This window comes from Salvelinus fontinalis, chromosome 16, assembly GCF_029448725.1.
Source record: "Salvelinus fontinalis isolate EN_2023a chromosome 16, ASM2944872v1, whole genome shotgun sequence".
NCBI lineage: Eukaryota > Metazoa > Chordata > Actinopteri > Salmoniformes > Salmonidae > Salvelinus > Salvelinus fontinalis.
This window is the reverse complement of record NC_074680.1, coordinates 40,061,077-40,084,983: the sequence shown is the minus strand read 5'-3', so window position 1 is coordinate 40,084,983 and position 23,907 is coordinate 40,061,077. Positions and strand designations below refer to the sequence as shown.

Below are 23,907 nucleotides of genomic sequence, written 5' to 3'. Positions count from 1 at the left end.
ACCAGGAAGGCAGAGAGATGGTCCCTGCGGGTCTCCATCTCCTGTGGAACTACGGCTGCCTGAATGTTCCAGAAGTCCAGACGTTCTAGAGCAGACTGCAGCCAGCCAATCAGCTCTGACGACTCCTTCTGATACCTGGGCATCACATGGAGACAAACAGGCTTAGTGGGTGATATTCAACCCCCCCCCCAACATATTCACAGTACATACAGTGCAGACCTGGGTTCAAGTAGTAGCTAAAGTATTAGAAAGAAAACGAATACTATTTGAACCCATGTCTACATCACATCCAGTACACAGCACACCCTAAATAATATCTCTTGGTGTTCAGCCCTGACCTGGTCCAATGTTTGAGTATGGCCTCTAGTCTCTGCAGCTCCTTGTTGACCTTGGTAGTGTTGCTGAGCCAGTGTTCCCCTAGCACTGTGAGCTTTGTGTCCAGGCCAGGACAGCACACAGACAGCTGTAGCCTCTTCCCCTCCTCCAGCACCTGGATCAGCTTGTGCCTGTGCTCCGTCAGTCTGCCCTTCAGACTCTACGGAGAGAAGGAGGTAAACCAAGATGGGGGACATGAATTAAATAAATTGTGTTATCACTTTATTGTACAGTATTCTTTCTGGTATTTATTAGGAAAATCGTAAATTGTCAGCTCAAACGTTACACACAGTATATGAAAGTGCCAATGGCTTTCTGTAATAACTGCATAACATGGTGATAGTGACCTACTGTACCTGATAGAGTGAACTCATCTCAGTGAGGCTCTCCTCTGTCTCCTCCACCAGGCCCACTGTGGGGATGCTACCCTCCACCGCCTCCAACTGCATACACAGAGCCTGGTAGTCCGGCACCAGACGGCTCCAAGTCTGAAAACACACGTATAGAGGCAAGTATAAGTATAACTCATGAAAAAATAACAATTCCGTTATACTTGGGTTACACATATACCGAACTGTGCTGGCCTGGATATTGACTTTTCACATTGTCTTTTCCAGCATGGTTACAGCAACTCTGGAAGATGCGTAACCAGGCCAACACAGTAGTGTGAAAAAGGTATTCCACCGATTTAAGTATGATAGTACATATACTACAGTACATATAGTACTACTACTACTACACATATACTAATACTACAGTACATATAGTACTAGTACAGTACATATAGTACTACTACTACTACAGTGCATATTGTCACGTTCCTGACCTTATTTCCTTTGTTTTGTCTTTGTTTAGTTGGTCAGGACGTGAGCTGGGTGTATTCACAGATGTATTCACACTACGCTGCATATTGGTCCGATCCTTGCTCATCCTCAGACGAGGAGGAGGACGAGCGTTACACATATAGTACAACACAACTACTAAAAGTTCATATGAACTCAGCAAAAAAAGAAACATACTTTTTTTAGGAACATGTCTTTCAAAGATAATTCGTAAAAATCCAAATAACTTCACAGATCATGACCCTCCAGCATGATAATGCCACCAGCCATACTGCTCATTCTGTGCGTGATTTCCTGCAAGACAGGAATTTCAGTGTTCTGCCATGGCCAGCGAAGAGCCCAGATCTCAATCCCATTGAGCATGTCTGGGACCTGTTGGATCTGAGGGTGAGGGCTAGGGCCTTTCCCGCCAGAAATGTCTGAGAACTTGCAGGTGCCTTGGTGGAAGTGGGGTAACATCTCACAGCATCTCACATAGTGGGGTAACATCTCACAGCAAGAACCATGATGAGGAGATTCACTGCAGTACTTAATGCAGCTGGTGGCCACACCAGATACTGACTGTTACTTTTGACCACCCCTTTGTTCACGGACACATTATTCCATTTATGTTAGTCACATGTCTGTTGAACTTGTTCAGTGAATCTTGTTATGTTCATACAAATATTTACACGTTAAGTTTGCTGAAAATAAACGCAGTTGACAGTGAGAGGACGTTTCTTTTTTTGCTGAGTTTAGTACTACTACTACAACTCTCCTACCTCCAGTATGTACTCCAGCTCCACCCCTCTCCTGTGGGCCTGTTTGAGGACTCCCTGGGCCAGGGTCAGTATCTCCTCCAGAGCCTGCTTCTCTCTGGGAACCACCAGGCCACTGATCTTCCTGAAGAACGTCTCTGTCAGGATCATGTGGGACTCCAGACCCTGGAAGAACTCCTGGAGAGAGAGAAAAACACTCTTGAGCAATACTGCAATAAAGATGGTGTTAAATAGGCTCCCCCGAGGCAGCCAGCTTTCTTGGAGCAGAGGTTACGATCATTGCCTTTGGTCTTGGTGACCAAAGTTTGAGTTTGAGCTGCGCTCAGGGACTTTGCACTATTCACACAGAATTCCTAGAATTCTGGAGTCTTGAAGTGCTTTTTGACTTATAGTAAAATACTTGATGTATTTTATTGATTGTATTATTCAAATTATTGTAAATCTACTTCTAGGGAAGGTTAAAGTCTACCTTGTGTTTGTCAAGGAGAATCTGAACTTCCTCCACAGAGCTGGCGATGACCCTCTGGTCGCCGGCCATCTTGTCTTGAGCAGTGTCCACCAGGTCAGCCAGGTCCTGCAGAGCCCTCTCATATTGCCCCTTCAGAGCCATGTTCTGGTTCAGGCTGCTACGCCGCGAGCCCACCGTCATCACCAACTCCTCATAGGCATCCTGTAGATGAGGAGAAGAAGAAGAAGAAGGAGAAGGAGAAGAAGAAGAAGGAAAAGGAGAAGGAGGCAGAAAAGACATACAGATATAATATGATTAATTCATGTTTATGCAGTGTTTGTGTAAACATACGTTGGTGAATAATTTTGTGTCTGTGTGGCTGTCTGTGTGTATTTTTTGTGTGTGTGAACTGTCTGTATGGAGAGGTCAGATACCTGTAGCTTGAGCATCTCATTGGTGGACATCTGTTCTGCCTGTGGTTCTATTCCTCTTGTTTTCAGCTGGGTGATCCTCTGCTCAAACTCTCTCAAACCCTCCTCAGCCTCAGCTAGGACCTACCAGACAAAACCAATACTGGTTAGCATCTTATAAAATGTATTTTTGTTATCTTTTATAATAAGAGCAGGAAGAACTTAAAGAGAGGAAATTAAAGCCTGCAGTTATAATGCATTGTAAGACTTGTCATGAGCACATATGACCCCCTTATGTCTCACCTCAAGCTGTTTGGATCCTGGTCTGTCCGTGGCTCCCGCCAACGTCTGAAGGATCTGGCACTTGGTGTCGGTTAAATCAGCAAGGAGAAGCTGTGACTCCGTCTGCATTAACCAATACAAGATAAACTCAATTCATTGCTTATACAGAGATACAGTACGTAAGATAGTAATATAACACTTAATGACAGTTTCCTGGACCCAGCTTAAGGCCATTCCTGGACTTAAAACCACTTCGACAAGCAAGCGTTTTAGTCCAAGAATAGGCTTGATCTGAGTCCAGAAACTGTCTCAAAAGGGGACAAGTACACCACATGTAGAGTAGCCTAACCTGTTAGTCTGTGGCTAAGTTCCTGCATAATAGTACAATGACTAGAGACAAGTACACCACATGTACATATACAGTATCCTAACCATGGACTATGATACTAACATACCTGGTAGGCAGTGAGTTCCTGCATCCTAGTCCTCATGTGTTCACAGCGTCGCTCCAGGGCAGAGTCCAGAGTTTGCAGCCTCTCTGTCAAACAGTCCAGTGTGTCCTCTAACAGGACCTGGTCCTCCGCACACAGCCCTGTAGGTTGGCCTAGGAGACCCCGACTGTGGCTCACCTCCCCAGTCACCTCACTGACATCCTTCCCTAAGGCCTGGAAGAAACAGAGACGACAGAATCACCAAACATCCCTGGCACCAGGTGAAACACAGGAATGGAGGAAGACTTGGAAGGAGTCTTAATTTGCTCCCTAAACTTTCCCCTTGGCCCAATAAGAGACGCTCCAACACTACATTGCTTATATCTATACAGATCCTTCAGATCTGAACATCTCAAAAGGGCTAGGATGATTAGGGACCGGCTGGCTGTTTCTAAAGACCATGATCACATTCTGAGATGACATAATACTAAGAGAGTAGGCGTTGTGTGCTTTGTGAAAATGGATGTTAGGTGTTGCAGTGGTCTACCTCCTGGTTTTGTAGCTGTGTCTCAGCGTTCTCTGTCAGCAGCGCAGGACCAGAGAACAGGGTGTTCTCCACACCATCCAGCCAGGAGGAGGTAGCTGACACGGCTTGGTAGAGATGCTGCTCCATGGGGATTACCTTGCCCTCAGAGGCCCCAGTCTTTGATAAGAGATAACAGGGTTGGGGTCAATTCCATTTCAATACAGTCAATTCAAGAAGTAAACAGAAATTCCCATTTCAATTCAGGAAGGATTGACTGAGCTGAAATGGAATTGTCCCCATTCCTGATAGATACACTGCATAGCTGAACTGTATATTTCCATACGTAAACATAATTCAACAACAGAAAACAAGGATAACATACAGTACAATAACAGTGATGTTATAGTGTTGTTATAACCTACTTGACAAGACATCTCCTCCATCGTTTGGCTGAAACCCTCATATAACATCTTCAGTGAAGATTTATCCTCTGTTTTACCCATCTCTCCTTTAAACAGGGTCCCAGCGGCAGTTCTGGAGTAAATCTGTAACAGAGTATGGCCACGTCACCGTCAGACATCACAGTACAGTACATCAGAGGATATGAGTTCATAATGATTTAGAAAAGTGCTTGCTACAGCTCAGCGGGAAAATCTGTTTGAAATAAAGTAATTACAACCAGAAGTGCCTTTCAACCAGTGTTGCCTGCTGGGAGTAGGCATTGATGGACGGTGAGGTGGGTACCTGTTGCTTGTGGTCTTGTTCCAGGGTTTTCTGTAGGAGCTGGAGCTTGGTGCTCAGTTCTTTCCTCAGGCTCTCCCACCTCTGTCTCATCTGGTACTGGGCAGCCTGGGACTCTCGCTCCAGCAGTATCTCCGGAGAGAAGGGCTCTGTCATACTGCGCACCAAAAACATAACGTGAAGCAAAGAACCTCAACAGACCAAAAACATAGACAATATCACATAACGTAAAAACATGATACACTACAGAAGATAAAGTGCTGGAAAGTCAACAGAATCTCCATGTCAGACAATTGTGTTGCTGTTCTCTCAGGTGTTTATACCTGACACTGCTAGGTGAGGCCTGCTTTATCAGGATCTCCTCTCCTCTACTGGCTACAGACTGTAACAGCTTCTTCTGTTCAGCTAGCTGCTCCTCCAGCTCCTAAACAACAACAACACACAAACGTGATCAATCTGCTTCTCTTTGAATGAATGATTGAATGAACAAACTAACAAACAAACAGCAGCTTTCCCTACCCTCTGTCTCTGGAGGCTGTCCTGGTGGTGTTGTGAGAGTGTGGTGTGGGCCTGGAACAGGCAGTCCTGCAGGCTGGGCCCCTGAGACAGAGTGGAGTCAGACTCACTGTCCTCCTGGTCCTGCAGAGAGCCATGGAACTGGACACAGGCAGAGAGAGGGTTACTTATGGAAACAGTTGTGAGCAAAAAGACAAGAAATATGGTTATTCATGTAAGGATTCGTTTGATTCATATCTTGACAACAAGACCAACCAAACATCAAGGCTAGGTTAAGGCTAGGTTAAGGCTAGGTTAAGAGGCTAGGTGAAGAGGGCACGACAATGCCTATTCCCCCTCAGGAAACTATAAAGATTTGGCATGGGTCCTGAGATCCTCAAAAGGTTCTACAGCTGCAACATCGAGAGCATCCTGACTGGTTGCATCACTGCCTGGTACGGCAACTGCTCGGCCTCTGATCGCAAGGCACTACAGAGAGTAGTGCGTACGGCCCAGTACATCACTGGGGCTAAGCTGCCTGCCATCCAGGACCTCTACACCAGGCGATGTCAGAGGAAGGCCCTAAAAATTGTCAAAGACCCCAGCCACCCCAGTCATAGACTGTTCTCTCTACTACCGCATAGCAAGCGGTACCGGAGTGCCAAGTCTAGGACAAAAAGGCTTCTCAACAGATTTTACCCCCAAGCCATAAGACTCCTGAACAGGTAATCAAATGGCTACCCGGACTATTTGCATTGTGTGCCCCCCCAACCCCTCTTTTTACGCTGCTGCTACTCTCTGTTTACCATATATGCATAGTCACTTTGATTATACATTCATGTACATACTACCTCAATTGGGCTGACCAACCAGTGTTCCCGCACATTGGCTAACTGGGCTATCTGCATTGTGTTCCACCCACCACCTGCCAACCCCTCTTTTACGCTACTGCTACTCTCTGTTCATCATATATGCATAGTCACTTTAACCATATCTACATGTACATACTACCCCAATCAGCCTGAATAACCGGTGTCTGTATGTAGCTTCGCTACTTTTATAGCCTCGCTACTTTATACAGCCTGTCTTTTTACTGTTGTTTTATTTCTTTACCTACCTATTGTTCACCAAATACCTTTTTTGCACTATTGTTTAGAGCCTGTAAGTAATCATTTCACTGTAAGGTCTACAACTGTTGTATTCAGTGCACGTGACAAATAAACTTTGATTTGATTTGATTATTTGAGTTGATTTAGATCAAACTCTCTCGTTATTTTGATTTGTAAACCTCAAACAAGACGGCAAGACACATAATGCAAGCAAATTTGTTTGCAATCCAGTTCACCCAATCACATCCCTGAAAACATTAGCCACAGTAAAGACCAGGAGGAAACGGGCATTAGGCCAAAGGCTCAGAGGAGAAAAAAGACATTAGAAGGGGCTCAAGCACAGAGACATCACATGTACTCAGTGACACTTTCATCTCCTGGAAAGCATCCTATACTAGAGTGTCCTGCTTGACAAACAAGGTAAAGGCATTAGATATTAGATGGTTAGCACTTAGGATATTGACCTGGTGAAGATCCTTTTAGGGATTGCAATGTGAACTAACCTAATAAAGGTATGTGTTTAGAGTTTGTTTTTTTAAATCCTCCATTGACACCAATACATGGTTAATCCTTAACGTAATCACATGCATGTCATGGAGAGCATTTTCGTGAGAGTTACTATGTATCCAGAAAAAAGCCTGACCTGGATGTTGATGTGTTTGTCCTGCAGCATCCTCTGCAGCTCCAGCAGACTTCCCTTCAGCGTCCGCAGCTTCCTGGCCAGCTGCTCTGTGTCCTCCCTTATGTCCATCCGCGTCTCCTGCCTTCCCTCCAGAAGCAGGCTCTCGCTGCGCATGGTCAGCTCCGACAGGGCCACCACCTTCTGCTCTATCTCCTGCAGCATGTTCTAGAGCAGCAGGAGAGAGGCCAGCTCAAACATGGTGCTGCCTTCCAAGTGTAACCTTCAGTCAATCAGGCACCAGGCAGCCAGTTAACCAGTCCCACCAGGCAGCCAGTTAACCAGGCCCACCAGGCAGCCAGATAACCAGGCCCACCAGGCAGCCAGTTAACCAGTCCCACCAGGCAGCCAGTTAACCAGTCCCACCAGGCAGCCAGTTAACCAGTCCCACCAGGCAGCCAGTTAACCAGTCCCACCAGGCAGCCAGTTAACCAGGCCCACCAGGCAGCCAGTTAAACAGGCCCACCAGGCAGCCAGTTAACCAGGCCCACCAGGCAGACAGTTAACCAGGCAGCCAGTTAACCAGGCCCACCAGGCAGACAGTTAACCAGGCCCACCAGGCAGACAGTTAACCAGGCCCACCAGGCAGACAGTTAACTAGACCCACCAGGCAGACAGTTAACTGGACCCACCAGGCAGACAGTTAACCAGACCCATCAGGCAGACAGTTAACCAGGCCCACCAGGCAGACAATTAACCAGGCCCACCAGGCAGCCAGTTAACCAGACCCACCAGGCAGACAGTTAACCGGACCCACCAGGCAGAAAGTTAACCAGGCCCACCAGGCAGAAAGTTAACCAGGCCCACCAGGTAGCCAGTTAACCAGACCCACCAGGCAGACAGTTAACCGGACCCACCAGGCAGAAAGTTAACCAGGCCCACCAGGCAGAAAGTTAACCAGGCCCACCAGGTAGCCAGTTAACCAGACCCACCAGGCAGACAGTTAACTGGACCCCCAGGCCCATGGTCTGTATAGAACCCTTTATTAGCAGCAGGTCTCTCATCATTGTAGGGCCACCTCCCTACCAACACCCTCACCTCCCTAACAACACAGCACACTACCACTAATCCTTCACGTCTCATGTTCAGCATACATGTTCCCGCTGAAGTATAGATTCCCAAGTGGCCTGGATCACAATAGGTCCTTGCAATGAAAAGATACTGGAGCTACCACAGAAGGCCCAAAGTAAATGTTGCCTCAAAGATTCCTACATGAAGGGTTAATCCTCCATTAATATGAGACCCATAGGCTTGCCTAAGTGTATATCGGTAAGTTAAACAGGTCTCTTCAAGAAAGGGAGTGACTCCCCCCTCCCCCTCATCCTCCAACCCTCCCTGCCTGTCAGTTGAGATTCCCTACTTTGATATTCCAGTAGGCTGGCCCACTTCCGCCACCAACCAATCCCTGCAGTCGGAATTCAATTAATCTAACGAATAAGCCAGCCCCCCTGCTGACCCGGGCCCCTATGTTGTCACTGAATAGGCCCCATGTAGAGACACGAAAGACATCTGCATAATCTGCATAACTAGACTAGTGTTACAGCCGCTTAGTAACCTAACCCTGAAGGCAGCCCCGCCCTCTAACTATGCTGCTTACACTCTTGTTTACTGCTGCCAGGTTCCTACAACGCGGGGTCGATCCATATGTGAGAGGCAGAATCAAAAAGCAGGAGTTATAGTGAGATTTAATCATTGGAAGTTAAATGAACGGCTGGGTAAAAGGGGAAAACTCATGTGAATCACTGAGGAACTGTTAAACAAAGGGACTCTGTCTGTGTGCATGTGTGTGTCTGTGCATATTTGCGTTTGTGTGTGTGTGTGCGTGCGTGCATGTGTGAGTGCGTGCGTGCGTGTGTTTATCTGCCAGTAGGGGGACCTCTGTTCTAACCTGGCCGTCTATGAGCTGCTCCTCCTCAGCACTGGGACGGAGGGCTTCGCGGGTGCTGAGCAACCATTGGTCCATCTGGTCAGCTTGGTTGAGGTAATGTTGTAAGGTCTGCTCCTGATGCTGCTCCTCTTGACGGTCACTGACACGCTCCTGATGCTGCTCCTCTTGACGGTCACTGACACGCTCCTGATGCTGCTCCTCTAGACGGTCACTGACACGCTCCTGATGCTGCTCCTCTAGACGGTCACTGACACGCTCCTGATGCTGCTCCTCTAGACGGTCACTGACACGCTCCTGATGCTGCTCCTCTAGACGGTCACTGACACGCTCCTGATGCTGCTTCTCTAGACGGTCACTGACACGCTCCTGATGCTGCTCCTCTAGACGGTCACTGACATGCTCCTGATGCTGCTTCTCTAGACGGTCACTGACACGCTCCTGATTCTGCTCCTCTAGACGGTCACTGACACGCTCCTGATGCTGCTTCTCTAGACGGTCACTGACACGCTCCTGATGCTGCTTCTCTAGACGGTCACTGACACGCTCCTGATGCTGCTCCTCTTGACGGTCACTGACACGCTCCCGATGCTGCTCCTCTAGACGGTCACTGACACGCTCCTGATGCTGCTTCTCTAGACGGTCACTGACACGCTCCTGATGCTGCTTCTCTTGACGGTCACTGACACGCTCCTGATGCTGCTTCTCTAGACGGTCACTGACACGCTCCTGATGCTGCTTATCTAGACGGTCACTGACACGCTCCTGATGCTGCTCCTTTAGACGGTCACTGACACGCTCCTGGACAGAGCAGGGCAGCACGGGACAAGACATCACATGAAATATGCTAGGCACAGCTAGATGTTATGCTCACGAAGCTTGACTCCTCAATTTACATACTTTTAATGGCCATCTCTACTTAGACACTCAAACCTTCAAATCAACTGCTTAATTAACATCAAATCAAAATCAAATCACATTTTGTTTGTCATGTGCGCTGAACACAATCTTACCGTGAAATGCAAAAATTCGCTATATAAACTAAAGGAAAAATAGTAACACAATAAAATATCAATAAAAATCTGAGGCAGTGTCTGCCACAGATATAGAACACGGAGCTTGACTACCTCCAGTAGCTGTCGTTCTCCTGAGGCCTTCATCTGTATGGTGGCCATCCTCTCAGACAGGACAGTGAGGGTGGACTGCATGGCCAGCTGGTCGGCCGGGTCGTCCACAGCAGCAGAACCAAGCTGGTCTGAGAAGCTGGTCTGCAGCTTGTCTATCTCCTCCTGCAGACTCTGAACCTCCTCCACCACAGCCAGGTAGAGGGAATAACACTGTTAGTTAGGGTGGGAAGGCTATGCTGGGCACTGAGCATTGATTAGGGTTGGAACCATAATATCACATTGTAGTTGACGAATATGGAAAACATAGGGTCATGAGCATACCGAGAGGTCATTCGGAAATTGGTACCTTGAGCATAGCGAAGTGTTATGTTTTCAGTCTCAAGTGATACTGATACTCCCTTACCTGATGGGCTTCCATATGACTATCGGTGCTCCGGTCAGCCTCCAGTGGCTTGTTGAGTTTGGCCTCGATGGCCTCCATCTTAGAGGAGATAGACTGAAGAGAACCCTGGTCGCACTGCTGCTTCTCCAGCGCCTCATACAGAGACCTCTGCTTCTCACTGATCTGGACAGGAGAGGACATAGCAGTAGTCAAAAATAGTTGTACTTCACAGTTGATTTGTAAACTTTTCCAAATAGGTGAGGTATTCAAACATAAAAGCAAGTGAGGATAGGACATACACTACCGTTCAAAAGTTTGGGGTCACTTAGAAATGTCCTTGTTTTTCAAAGAAAATCACTTTTTTTTGTCCATTAAAATAACATCAAATTGATCAGAAATACAGTGGAGACATTGTTAATAATGTTGTAAATGACTTTTGTAGCTGGAAACGGCAGATTTATTTAGACTAGCTGAATATCTGGGACATCAGCATTTGTGGGTTCGATTACAGACTCAAAATGGCCAGAAACAAAGTCTTTCTTCTGAAACTCGCCAGTCTATTCTTGTTCAAGGCTATTCCTTGCGAGAAATTGCCAAGAAACTGAAGATCTCATACCAAACTTTTGACACCAAACTTTTGAACGGTAATATATAGGTAGCAGTATAAATTAGGTATATATGAATTGCGTACCACATTCTCCAGGGTCTCCCAGGAGCGTTGAAGGTCATCTAGGTTAGCCTCAGATTCAAACATCGGGTCATTTAGCTCCTGTACGGGAGCTCTGGGGAGGGTGTCTTGTCCCATCTGAAAGAAGACAACACAAGTGAGCAAAGTAAGCCTACACAGATAGAGGAGTTGATGTGTAAGCATACACAGATAGGAGTTGATGTGTAAGCCTTCACAGATAGGAGTTGATGTGTACGCCTTCACAGATAGGAGTTGATGTGTAATCCTTCACAGATAGAGGAGTTCATATGTAAGCCTTCACAGATAGAGGAGTTGATATGTCAGTCTACACAGATAGAGGAGTTGATGTGCAAGCCTTCACAGATAGAGGAGTTGATGTGTAAGCCTACACAGATAGAGGGGTTGATGTGTAAGCCTTCACAGATAGAGGGGTTGATGTGTAAGCCTTCACAGATAGAGGGGTTGATGTGTAAGCCTTCACGGATAGAGAGGTTGATTTGTAACCATTCACAGATACAGGAGTTGATCTGAAAACAAGGCTCCCTAAATTCTATCAGCATATCGATTGTGCAACCAGGGCTGGCAAAACCCTAGATCATTGTTATTCTAACTTCCGCAACGAATATAAGGCCCTCCCCCGCCCTCCTTTCGGAAAAGCTGACCACGACTCCATTTTGTTGCTCCCTGCCTATAGACAGAAACTAAAACAGGAAGCTCCCGCGCTCAGGTCTGTTCAACGCTGGTCCGACCAATCGGATTCCACGCTTAAAGATTGCTTTGATCACGTGGACTGGGATATGTTCCGCATTGCGGCGAACAACAACATTGATGTATACGCTGATTCAGTGAGCGGGTTTATTAGCAAGTGCATCGGTGATGTTGTACCCACAGCGTCTATTAAAACCTTCCCCAACCAGTAACCGTGGATTGATGGCAGCATTCGCGCAAAACTGAAAGCGCGATCCACTGCTTTTATTCAGGGCAAGGTGACCGGAAACATGACCGAATACAAACAGTGTAGCTATTCCCTCCGCAAGGCAATCAAACAAGCTAAGCGTCAGTATAGAGAGAAAGTAGAGTCGCAATTCAACGGCTCAGACACGAAAGGTATGTGGCAGGGTCTACAGTCAATCACGGACTATAAAAGGAATACCAGCCCCATCGTGGACCAGGATGTCTTGCTCCCAGACTGACTAAACAACTTCTTTGCTCTCTTGAGGACATTACAATGCCACTGACACGGCCCGCTACCAAAACCTGCGGGCTCTCCTTCACTGCAGCCGACGTGAGAAAACATTTAAACATGTCAACCCTCGCAAGGCTGCAGGCCCAGACGGCATCCCCAGCCGTGTCCTCAGAGCATGCGCAGACCAGCTGGCTGGTGTGTTTACGGACATATTCAATCAATCCTTATATCAGTCTGCTGTCCCCACATGCTTCAAGAGGGCCACCATTGTTCCTGTTCCCAAGAAAGCTAAGGTAACTGAGCTAAATGACTACCGCCCCGTAGCACTCACTTCCGTCATCATGAAGTGCTTTGAGAGACTAGTCAAGGACCATATCACCTCCACCCTACCTGACTCCCTAGACCCACTCCAATTTTTTACCGCCCCAACAGGTCCACAGACGACGCAATCGCAATCACCCTGCACACTGCCCTAACCCATCTGGACAAGAGGAATAGCTATGTGAGAATGCTGTTCATTGACTACAGCTCAGCATTTAACACCATAGTACCCTCCAAACTCGTCATCAAGCTCGAGATCCTGGGTCTCGACCCCGCCCTGTGCAACTGGGTCCTGGACTTCCTGACGAGCCTCCCCCAGGTGGTGAGGGTAGGTAACAACATCTCCACCCCGCTGATCCTCAACACTGGGGCCCCACAAGGGTGCGTTCTCAGCCCTCTCCTGTACTCCCTGTTCACCCACGACTGCGTGGCCATGCACGCCTCCAACTCAATCATCACGTTTGCAGATGACATTACAGTGGTAGGCTTGATTACCAACAACGTCGAGACGGACTACAGGGAGGAGGTGAGGGCCCTCGGAGTGTGGTGTCAGGAAAATAACCTCACACTCAACATAACAAAGGAGATGATCGTGGACTTCAGGAAACAGCAGAGGGAGCACCCCCCTATCCACATCGACGGGACAGTAGTGGAGAGGGTAGAAAGTTTTACGTTTCTCAACGTACACATCATGGACAAACTGAAATGGTCCACCCACACAGACAGCGTGGTGAAGAAGGCGCAGCAGTGCCTCTTCAACCTCAGGAGGCTGAAGAAATTCGGCTTGTCACCAAAAACACTCAAACTTTTACAGATGTACAATCGAGAGCATCCTGTCGGGCTGTATCACCGCCTGGTACGGCAACTGCTCCGCCCACAACCGTAAGGCTCTCCAGAGGGTAGTGAGGTTTGCACAACGCATCACCGAGGGCAAACTACCTGCCCTCCAGGACACCTACACCACCGGATGTCACAGGAAGGCCATAAAGATCATCAAGGGCAACAACCACTCGAGCCACTGCCTGTTCACCCCACTATCATCCAGAAGGCGAGGTCAGTACAGGTGCATCAAAGCAGGTACAGAGAGACTGAAAAACAGCTTCTTTCTCAAGGCCATCAGACTGTTAAACAGCCATCACTAACATTGAGTGGCTGCTGCCAACACACTGACTCAACTCCAGCCACTTTAATAATGGAAAAATGTATGTAATAAATGTATCACTAGCCACTTTAAACAATGCCACTTCATATAATGTTTACATACCCTACATTACTCATCTCATATGTATATGTAACAGTATAACTTTAAACCGTCCCCTCGCCCCGACACGGGCGCGAACCAGGGACCCTCTGCACACATCAACGACGGTCGCCCACGAAGCATCGTTACCCATCGCTCCACAAAGGCCACGGCCCTTGCAAAGCAAGGGGCAACACTACTTAAGTCTCAGAGCAAGTGACGTAACTGATTGAAATGCTACTAGCGCGCACCCGCTAACTAGCTAGCCATTTCACATCCGTTACACTCACCCCCCTTTCAACCTCCTCCTTTTTCCGCAGCAACCAGTGATCCGGGTCAACAGCATCAATGTAACAGTATAACTTTAAACCGTCCCCTCGCCCCGACCCGGGCGCGAACCAGGGACCCTCTGCACACATCAACAACGGTTGCACACGAAGCACGGTCGTTACCCATCGCTCCACAAAGGCCGAGGCCCTTGCAAAGCAAGGGGCAACACTACTTAAGTCTCAGAGCAAGTGACGTAACTGATTGAAATGCTACTAGCGCGCACCCGCTAACTAGCTAGCCATTTCACATCCGTTACATATATACTGTACTCTCTACCATCTACTGCATCTTGCCATCTTGATGTAACGTATAACTAGCCACTTTAAACAATGCCACTTTTATATGTTTACATACCCTACATTACTCTCCTTCCAGACTCATATCAAACATCTCCAATCCAAAATCAAATCTAGAGTCGGCTTTCTATTCCGCAACAAAGCCTCCTTCACTCACGCCGCCAAACTTACCCTAGTAAAACTGACTATCCTACCGATCCTCGACTTCGGCGATGTCATCTACAAAATAGCTTCCAATACTCTACTCAGCAAACTGGATGCAGTCTATCACAGTGCCATCCGTTTTGTTACTAAAGCACCTTATACGACCCACCACTGCGACCTGTACGCCCTAGTCGGCTGGCCCTCGCTACATGTTCGTCGTCAGACCCACTGGCTCCAGGTCATCTACAAGGCTATGCTAGGTAAAGTGCCGCCTTATCTCAGTTCACTGGTCACGATGGCTACACCCACCCGTAGCACGCGCTCCAGCAGGTGTATCTCACTGATCATCCCTAAAGCCAAAACCTCATTTGGACGCCTTTCCTTCCAGTTCTCTGCTGCCTGCGACTGGAACGAATTGCAAAAATCTCTGAAGTTGGAGACTTTTATCTCCCTCAACAACTTTAAAAATCTGCTATCCGAGCAGCTAACCGATCGCTGCAGCTGTACATAGGCCATCTGTAAACTACCCACCCAATTTACCTACCTCAACCCCCATACTGCTTTTATTTATTTACTTTTCTGCTCTTTTGCACACCAGTATCTCTTCTTGCACATGATCATCTGATGATTTATCACTCCAGTGTTAATCTGCTAAATTGTAATTACTCGATTTATTGCCTACCTCATGCCTTTTGCACACATTGTAAATAGATTCTCTTTTTTCTACCATGTTATTAACTTGTTTATTGTTTACTCCATGTGTAACTCTGTGTTGTTGTCTGTTCACACTGCTATGCTTTATCTTGGCCAGGTCGCAGTTGCAAATGAGAACTTGTTCTCAACTAGCCTACCTGGTTAAATAAAGGTGAAATAAAAAAAAAAAAATAAAACTCATCTCATATGTATGTACTGTACTCTATACCATCCACTGCATCTTGCCTATGCCGTTCTATACCATCACTCATTCATATATTTTTTATGTACATATTCTTATTCATTCCTTTACACTTGTGTGTATAAGGTAATTGTTGTGAAATTGTTAGGTTAGATTACTCGTTGGATATTACTGCATTGTCGGAACTAGAAGCACAATCATTTCGCTACACTTGCATTAACATCTGCTAACCATGTGTATGTGACAAATAAAATTTGATTTGATGTGTAAGCCTTCACAGATAGAGGAGTTGATGTATAAGCCTTCACAGATAGAGGAGTTGATGTGTAAGCCTACAAAGATAGAGGAGTTGATGTGTAAGCCTTCACAGATAGAGGGGTTGATGTGTAAGCCTACAAAGATAGAGGAGTTGATGTGTAAGCCTTCACAGATAGAGGGGTTGATGTGTAAGCTTTCACATATAGAGGGGTTGATGTGTACGCCTTCACAGATAGAGGGGTTGATGTGTAAGCCTTCACAGAGAGGCACCACAGTGTTACTTGGTGTCTAAGTCGGTACACATTAAGTTATGTGGGCAGGTACTTCGTGAAGTACAGTAGCCAGTAGCTATGAGTTAATCAGTGCTAATGCAATGCATTTAATACAGGATGACAGGGGATGGAGATTCCTTTCATCTCTCATGGTCTGCAGGGAAAGTGGAGAGAGAGAGAGTAGAAGAGAGAGAGCGAGAGAGGAAGAGAGAGGGCGAGAGAGAGAGAGAGAGAGAGAGAGAGAGAGAGAGAGAAAGAGAGAGAGAGAAAGAGAGAGCGAGAGAGAGCTCAGTAGGTGATACCTGTGTGTGAGTGCTGGGAGAAGGGGAGCGACAGACAGGAGAGGAGATCTCACTGCTGGTACCCTCCTCCCCAGACTCCTCGGTGACCGGGGACAGAAGGGTGTGACAGCGGCCAGCCGTCATCTGACACACCGCAGGACAGTCAGAGAGGACAGATACACAAAGAGCATTCACGTTTTAGAGTCAGTCCATCACCAAGATGGTTTGAGTTAGTTAATCAATCAGATAATTCATGCAGAACTCAATAAGACTGGCACATTCAGTAGTCTTTCTGACAGACAGCATGCTAGCCGTGAGATTCCAGATTTGATGAAGGGTCGCAGGATTAACAGTGGAGTGATTTGTCTGAGTTAGTTAATTACCGGTAATCAGAAAATACATGCAGTACAAAACACATCATTAGTAAAGGAGGGAAGTCGGCCCGTCACCATAAGAACAGACGGTTTGTCTGTGTCTCCATCCAGGTCCTCCACGGTAAGCCCCGCCCCCTCCGTGTCAGTGAGTAGCATGGTGTCATGTTTGGCCTTCACAGTCAGCATCTTACACTTCGAGTTCAGACTGGCTATCTCCTCCTGGTAACCCTTGGTTTTCTTGGCCAGCTCCTGTTAGTAGCATCCCGATCACAGTCAGTGGTTATGGTCACAACAAGGGAGCTAAGCATCTATATACACTGTAGGCATACACTTATACAATGTTCATTTAGTTGTTGTTTTTTACATTTGTTTTGGATACCTACTTATCAGAACCAGTACCAGAATCTAGAGGTTTTCAATTCCTTTATACATGCAAAATATTGTATTTTCTTCCACTGTCAATGTGGTGTACTATACCTCATGGTGTAGGATCTGAGCCTGCAGTTCCTGGATGTTGCTGGTAGGAATGGGTTGGTCCTGGATGACCCTGTGGGCATCCTCTATCAGCCCCTGGAAGTGCTTCGCCTCCTGCTCATACTGCTCATACTGCACAACAGCCTCCTACAGAAGGACAGGAAATCAAGGAATGTCAATACCGGTGCACAATGTAGGATGTGAACTGTTCGTGGCTTGCAGGTGTAACTGGAATCAAAACCCTGGTCTTCTGTGTGCCTCAAGACTGTGTTGTTACGTTGAGCTAAAACCTAGGCATTAGCTCGGGGAACTAACACAAGTCTTCAGTCACAGGCAGTCTTATTCATTATGCGGTTTCTCATCCGTTACACAATGTGCTACGGCCTCCCTACCTGTAGAATGTTGCACTGCTGTATTGCAACATGCTGTAGCTGGCTGGCCTCCTGCTGTAGGCCCAGTGCTGTGTGACAGATAGCCAGGCCAGGCATCACCTCCTCTGGGACGCGCAGGGCGCTCTGACACAGCTGCACCGCCTCCACCTGCTGCTTGAAGCCCTCCATCTCCGACAGCAGACGCTAGGAGAACAGACAGGAGGAAACTTTACATTCTACCGTCAAGCCTTAAGTAAGTGTGAGACGTAGGTAGGAGAAGTAGAAAGAGACAGAGAAAGAAGAGGATGGGAAGAAGAAGAAGAAGAACAACAACAACAACAACATGATATGAGAATAAAATGCTATTTAAAATTCTGTGTTATTCTCTGGTTAAGTTAGAATTGAAGTTAGCTACCTGTCTCTGGGCCAGTTGTTCTTTGAGACTCTGTCGGGCAAGTTCAGGAGAGGTCAATGTAGCTTGGACCTGTTCCAGAGCCATTTGTAGGGTCTTCACCTCGTACTCCAGAGGCTCCATACTCTGAGGGGACGACACAGGACACACACAGGTTATTCTTGGAACCCAGAACCAAATCTAGTGAGTGCTAGCTGGCTGGCTAACCAATTCATGTTAACCGTCTGTCAATAGGACTACACACAGGTCAATCAATGAAATATGTTTTTATGTACAGGTGAGAATAACACTGAGATGCTAAAAGCTATTTACACATTGTGCATAATTTTGTCAACGACTGCCTCTGAAACAAAGACTAACAACAATGCAACAGTAAAATCCGATGCTAGGCTAAATGCTAAGCCAGTGTATTCAGTATGTCTGAGTCAGTACCTTGGCTGCGTCCTGAAGGCTCTGCAGCCGTGTCCTGATGATCTGCTGGAGCTCCTCGGTGTGGCGGCTCAGCTCACACACCTGCTGGGACATGTTCTCCGTCTGCAGCACCTCAGACAGCAGATCCACTTTCTCTCCCATGGCCTGCAGGTCCCCATGGAGCTCTCGAGACTCACGCAGCACGGACTGATGATGGGGAGAGGAGGAAGACAACACAATACAGGCAATGAATGGAGTAAGAGGACACTGTCTATGAAAATGAGAGAGAACCAACATCCTGGATTCCTGGTTAGAGGGAGAATGATAGGAGACATGGTAACAGAACACATATTTACTGACACACACACACACACACACACACACACACACACACACACACACACACACACACACCACCAGTATAGCTGTAGAGGGTACAGTGGAAGTGAACAGCGAGAGGGCTTAATACAGTTTGTATTAGCATTTTAATCCAGCAGCTCTCCATCATGTGTTTATTCATGTCGTTCTCCACCCACCTCGTCCATCCGTATCTGTTCCTGCAGATGAGAGGAGGAGTTCCAGATGATGTTGGCCCTCACCAGGCCCTTGGCTTTCTCCGACCACCTCACTATGAAGTCCAGCATCTCATTGTACTCCTCTAGGTGGGTCCCTGCCTGGAGGGGAGAGATAACAAGAGAGGCAATGAGGAACTAGGGAACAGGCGTCAGGGAAATGGATACCTTAGTGACACTGACAATGTGTGTTATGGTATTACAAGGATTAAAAGTCAAATGGCCTCTGTAAACACTCTGGGCAACACCGTACATTGATGCCACCTCTTTGGGGTAACAACAACAACAGTGTAACACCAACTAGACTTCCCATGTATTTTGTATTTTTCCCCAACCTTTTCTTGATACAATTGGTTCCTAACCTTTTTGAACCAGATGGTCCTACACTCGGCCAGTCTGGCAGTGTGGTGGTGGATGTCTCCTAACTTGACGATGGCATCACTCAGCTGTTTGGCCAAGATGGGGTTCCGTCTGCTGAACTCCTGGACTGCAACATCCAGCTCTGACAGAGTCCGATGACAGCTCTCCAGGTCATCACAAAGACACTGTGGAGAGGAGAGAAACTCTGAGTTAAATAAACTTACCAAGATAACAGCTCTGTATGCTCATTCACTTTGTATGTAGAGGGAAAACAACACACGTTAAGAGCAGAAAATAGTATTTGGAATATTTGAGTTTACTTCCTGAATTTACTAAATTGACATGAAATTGACCCCAACCCTGATTAAGAGCTGTATGCATGAGCCTCTTCAGCTCGCGCTCACCTTGGTCTCGTCTTTACCGTGTCGGACATCGCTGGCTTTGTCATTGAGACTGGTGGAGATGGATTTCATCTTCTCTGACACGTCATGGATCCTGGAACTGATGTCCTCCTTGATGTCTCTTGTCTTCTGGATCTCTTTCTCTTTGGATAGAACCTTGGGAAAATCAGAAGAGGAAGGAAATACACAAATCAACCCTGTTATAATGTACATCAGTAAAAGATAGTTGATGTAGTGAGATTTTGAAATTTGGTCGTGCATCAGCAGGTAGCCTAGTGGTTAGAGTGTTGGACTTGTAACCGAAAGGTTGCGAGATTGAATCCCTGAGCTGACAAGGTAAAAAAAATAATATAATAATAATAATAATAATCTGTCTTTCTGCTCCTGAACAAGGCAGTTAACCCACTGTTCCTACGCCATCAATGAAAATAAGAATTTGTTCTTAACTGACTTGCCTAGTTAAATAAAGGTAAATAAAAATAAACTCAATTAGCCCATGTCATCAATTTTTGGGGGATTGGTAAGTTAGTCTAGCGGCCAGGTATCTACACTTGTAGTGAGAATGGTTGAATTACCGACTGGGGTGGGGCCAATTGTCATCAGTTATCATATTAAAAACTGCAAACACCATATGGCAAAATGTGTAGAATTGCAGGAAATTAGTTATAAAACTCCAAAATCTTCGCTCGGCCCCATGGCAAAATGTGTGTGTACGTGTGTGTGTGTGTGGGGGGGGGGGTTATGCCCTACATAGTCCAGTACAGTACCTGATCCTGGATGGCCCCCAGTGCTAGGGACACCTCAGCCAGCTGCATGGAGATCTCTGAGGGCAGGATGGTGTACAGGTCCAGATACTTGCTCTGCTGCTGCTCTGCTATCTTATCCACATGCTGACGGTAGCCAATCACATCACCGTGAACCACCTGTACAATACATAGGAGAAACATGGTCATGTCCACATGTGCCAATACTCGAAAACAAGCAACTCACATAACAATTCTTTAATTCACACCATAGCTAGCATCGATCCCAGCCTGAGACTACACCATAGCATATAATACTGCTGGAAACAACAGTTGAGTAAATGCCTTATGGAATTTTGGCAATGAACTAGTTATTTTTGTGACAGAGTCATGTGTAGTCAATACAATGATGTGTCAGATGGTGATAACTCTGTCTTTAGTTCCATAGGGTTTGCCAGCTGCTTACCTCCAGCTCCTGCAGCAGAGCATCTATATCTGAGGTGGGGTTGAGGAGCATCTCCCTGGTCTCCTGGATCCAGGCTTTGACCACACTCAGATTCTTCTCTACCTCCTCTCTGTCCCTCAGCTCCACCCCAGCCTGGGTACGCTTGGTCTGCGCCTGCTGCAGCAGACTGGTGGAGGAGAGAAATAAAACCACTATTATCTGTTTTCAAGCATGAAGGCGATGGAAATTTTAGCCCTATGTTCCTCTCGGAATGAAGAGGATTAAGTAAGTAATACTAAGCATTCAGGTCCTTCTGATAGGCCTATTGAGTTGTTTACAATTATAACCAACAGATCATATTCTAGCCACGAAAGCAACGTCTAGAACTGACATTTGAAGGCTAATCTAATTTGTGAGTGACCAACTGATCCATGTAAAAAAACAATATTGATCGTTTCAATACCTTTCCATGCGGTCTTGTACTGCTCTGATCTCCTTGAGACTGGGTAGTTCATCCTGTCCAGAGGTGGCTGATGGTGAAGGGACCTCCACATCATGGAGCAGGCTGAGGGCATACTGACGCAGCAGGGTGAGGGAGGACAGCTCTCTCTCTACATCCTGGATTAGCAGCTCATGCTGGTCCAACACAGACTGTAGGGTAGCCTTGGAGGCCTTCTCCACAACACAGTCTATAATACGGCTCTGTAGATCCTCCACCATGCTCCTCAGCTTCACCATCTGAAATGAACGAAGACAGGCACATGTAAAATACTGTGCTGTACCTATTTAGCCTCGTTCCAGATGTGTTTGTGCTTATATACTGCAGCAAACATCTATGGTAGTTGTTATGCCAAACATAAGCTGTAAGCACTAACATATGGATCAGGCTAGGATCTATAATGTCAGGATATATGGGGAACAGATACACAATACAGTATATGCTATTAGTATACTGTTTAGTTCCTACTATTGTCTTCTCTACAGTTTATTTGTTTAGGCTACAGAGTGAAATTGCACTATTTGAATAAGAAACGCTTGGCGTTGTTTTGCTTTGTACTCACAACTCATCTAGTCATGTTTAATGTTTAGCGTTGCAGTACCTTCTCTCTGAAGGTCCTCCACTCCTGGGCCGTGTCCTCCAGTACCCTCTCCTGCCCTCGTGCCACGCTGCGAAGCCGGGTCCAGCGCTGCCACACCGTGGTCATGGAGCGGCTGATGGTGGCCTTGCTGGCCTCACTCCCCACCAGTTCCAGTTGTGATGCCTGCTCCTCCAGCCCTGTCAGCTTCTCCTGGAACCCATTCACCATCGACACCAGGGACTAGCAGGGAGGAAGGAAGGAGGGAATATACACACAATGGAGGAGTCATTGTAAATCCACATATTACCCACTGGGCACAGATGTCAATTCAACGTCTATTCCATGTTAGTTCAACGTAGGTTCATTGAGACTGGAAATCAACAACGTTGATTCAACCAGTGTGTGCCCAGAGGGTAAGTTCTTAACACATCAAGTTCTCTCTGGAAAATGTTTACTAATGTTAACTTTGTGCTTTGATGACTAAAGATTATTGATCTGATTACTCCGTCATTAGCAAAGTAACCAAGAATGTACAAGTCAAAATAGAAGACACTCTTTATTTTCCCATGGTCCTCTTTTACCCTGTGACTCCTGAGTTTCTCCTCGGCCTCCAGAAAGGTGGCAGCCTTTGCGGTGGAAAACTCAGTAAGCTTCTGCTCTGCCTCGTTCATCAGTTCAATCACCGTCTGCCTCGCCTCCTGGTAACACTTCCACTTGGCCACACAGCTAGGGACAGTCAATTTAATTCAGTTCAATTAAATTCAGTTATTGTCCCAATAGGACATTTCATGGTGCAGCCAAGTATTTACAGAAGATAGAACATACAGATATAGGATCTTAAATTGATCACTCTTTTGTTGCTGATAATATTCATGCACCACAGGATATGCAGATGAGCTTCATGATTTAAATCCTGCGATGTTGCTGCAAATCATGTTGCTGCAGTTTTATTTTTGCTGCAACAATACTGGCCAAAGTAAGATCCAACATCTGTATGATACACTACATTGTGTTGGAGGGGGAAAATGTGTTGGAGGGTATATAATGTCTAAGTTTCAATTGAGTATGTCATAATGATGACGATCACATTAAGACAATCCAATCCAATCACTCTCGGTCTTGAGTTACCCATCTCTGCACCAACGTCTCTCTCTCTCTCTATATTCAAAACTTTTAAACCCTTATTGTCAATGTTTTGGTTACAATCTTTTCTTCTAATTCTGTACCTGATCAGGACGTCCTGGTGATTCTGCAGCTGATCTCGGACCTCCACTCCTCTCTGCTGAGCAGACTCCACATTCAGTCTGAGCTGTTCCTTGGCTGTGGGGTTAACCAGGTTCTCCAGCTGGGGGGGCAGAGCCTCCAACTCTTGCAGGTGGTCTAGGAACTTCTGTTCCCAGGAAAAAGGGAGAGAACAACTTTAACTCTTATCCTGTTGCGTAAATAAATGAACGAGTGCTTGAAGATAGCCTGAGTGCTAGTCTGTGCTATCATGCCCACTTGCTGTCACTCATTGTCATACTGAAATGTATCTGGCAAGAGCACCAACAGATCAGGGACCAGGCTAGCTTGCAACAGGCAACCCATCACATCAAACAAAGGCAAAAAGGCCAACATTCATAAGATGCAATTAATTGAAGCTTTGTTTTAATTTTCTTATAGCATTGTGTCTTTAATAGAGCAGCCACCTGCTCTGAGGCCAGGATGTCCTCCTGCTGGCGGAGACACTCTTCGTAGTTCTCTACGTCCACCCCCAGACTGGCCAGCTGTAGGAAGGCCACAGCGTCCTCCAGCCACTCACACGCAGACTGCATCCGGAAGTGGTACTTCTGACACAACGCCAAGGCCTGCTCCAGGGTGATCT

General features: G+C 46.6%; 1 protein-coding gene across 16 annotated transcripts in view; it reads right to left on the bottom strand.

The window, feature by feature from the left end:
• The window catches only part of LOC129813153 (nesprin-1-like), a 156,460-nt gene that overhangs the window by 33,874 nt on the left and 98,679 nt on the right, over positions 1 to 23,907 (bottom strand). For 11 of the 16 annotated variants that reach the window (XM_055865385.1, XM_055865391.1, XM_055865396.1 and 8 more), the window contains 34 exons: positions 23,732 to 23,905; positions 23,270 to 23,433; positions 22,625 to 22,769; positions 22,065 to 22,283; positions 21,428 to 21,702; positions 20,986 to 21,151; positions 20,544 to 20,699; positions 19,780 to 19,932; positions 19,378 to 19,560; positions 18,980 to 19,117; positions 18,465 to 18,650; positions 18,036 to 18,158; positions 17,642 to 17,824; positions 17,253 to 17,396; positions 16,851 to 17,024; positions 16,423 to 16,545; positions 11,182 to 11,295; positions 10,513 to 10,673; positions 10,109 to 10,301; positions 8,985 to 9,782; positions 7,061 to 7,264; positions 5,333 to 5,470; positions 5,137 to 5,237; positions 4,817 to 4,970; positions 4,495 to 4,617; positions 4,094 to 4,249; positions 3,571 to 3,780; positions 3,137 to 3,238; positions 2,858 to 2,977; positions 2,445 to 2,645; positions 1,979 to 2,152; positions 732 to 863; positions 339 to 535; positions 3 to 135 (listed from right to left, as the gene is read on the bottom strand). In XM_055865385.1, coding sequence (XP_055721360.1) covers positions 3 to 135; positions 339 to 535; positions 732 to 863; positions 1,979 to 2,152; positions 2,445 to 2,645; positions 2,858 to 2,977; positions 3,137 to 3,238; positions 3,571 to 3,780; positions 4,094 to 4,249; positions 4,495 to 4,617; positions 4,817 to 4,970; positions 5,137 to 5,237; positions 5,333 to 5,470; positions 7,061 to 7,264; positions 8,985 to 9,782; positions 10,109 to 10,301; positions 10,513 to 10,673; positions 11,182 to 11,295; positions 16,423 to 16,545; positions 16,851 to 17,024; positions 17,253 to 17,396; positions 17,642 to 17,824; positions 18,036 to 18,158; positions 18,465 to 18,650; positions 18,980 to 19,117; positions 19,378 to 19,560; positions 19,780 to 19,932; positions 20,544 to 20,699; positions 20,986 to 21,151; positions 21,428 to 21,702; positions 22,065 to 22,283; positions 22,625 to 22,769; positions 23,270 to 23,433; positions 23,732 to 23,905 — 6,117 coding nt within the window. Of the gene's footprint in view, positions 1 to 2; positions 136 to 338; positions 536 to 731; positions 864 to 1,978; positions 2,153 to 2,444; positions 2,646 to 2,857; positions 2,978 to 3,136; positions 3,239 to 3,570; positions 3,781 to 4,093; positions 4,250 to 4,494; positions 4,618 to 4,816; positions 4,971 to 5,136; positions 5,238 to 5,332; positions 5,471 to 7,060; positions 7,265 to 8,984; positions 9,783 to 10,108; positions 10,302 to 10,511; positions 10,674 to 11,181; positions 11,296 to 16,422; positions 16,546 to 16,850; positions 17,025 to 17,252; positions 17,397 to 17,641; positions 17,825 to 18,035; positions 18,159 to 18,464; positions 18,651 to 18,979; positions 19,118 to 19,377; positions 19,561 to 19,779; positions 19,933 to 20,543; positions 20,700 to 20,985; positions 21,152 to 21,427; positions 21,703 to 22,064; positions 22,284 to 22,624; positions 22,770 to 23,269; positions 23,434 to 23,731; positions 23,906 to 23,907 lie in introns of all 16 variants that reach the window. The other 5 variants (XM_055865384.1, XM_055865398.1, XM_055865386.1 and 2 more) reach the window with 4 other exon arrangements.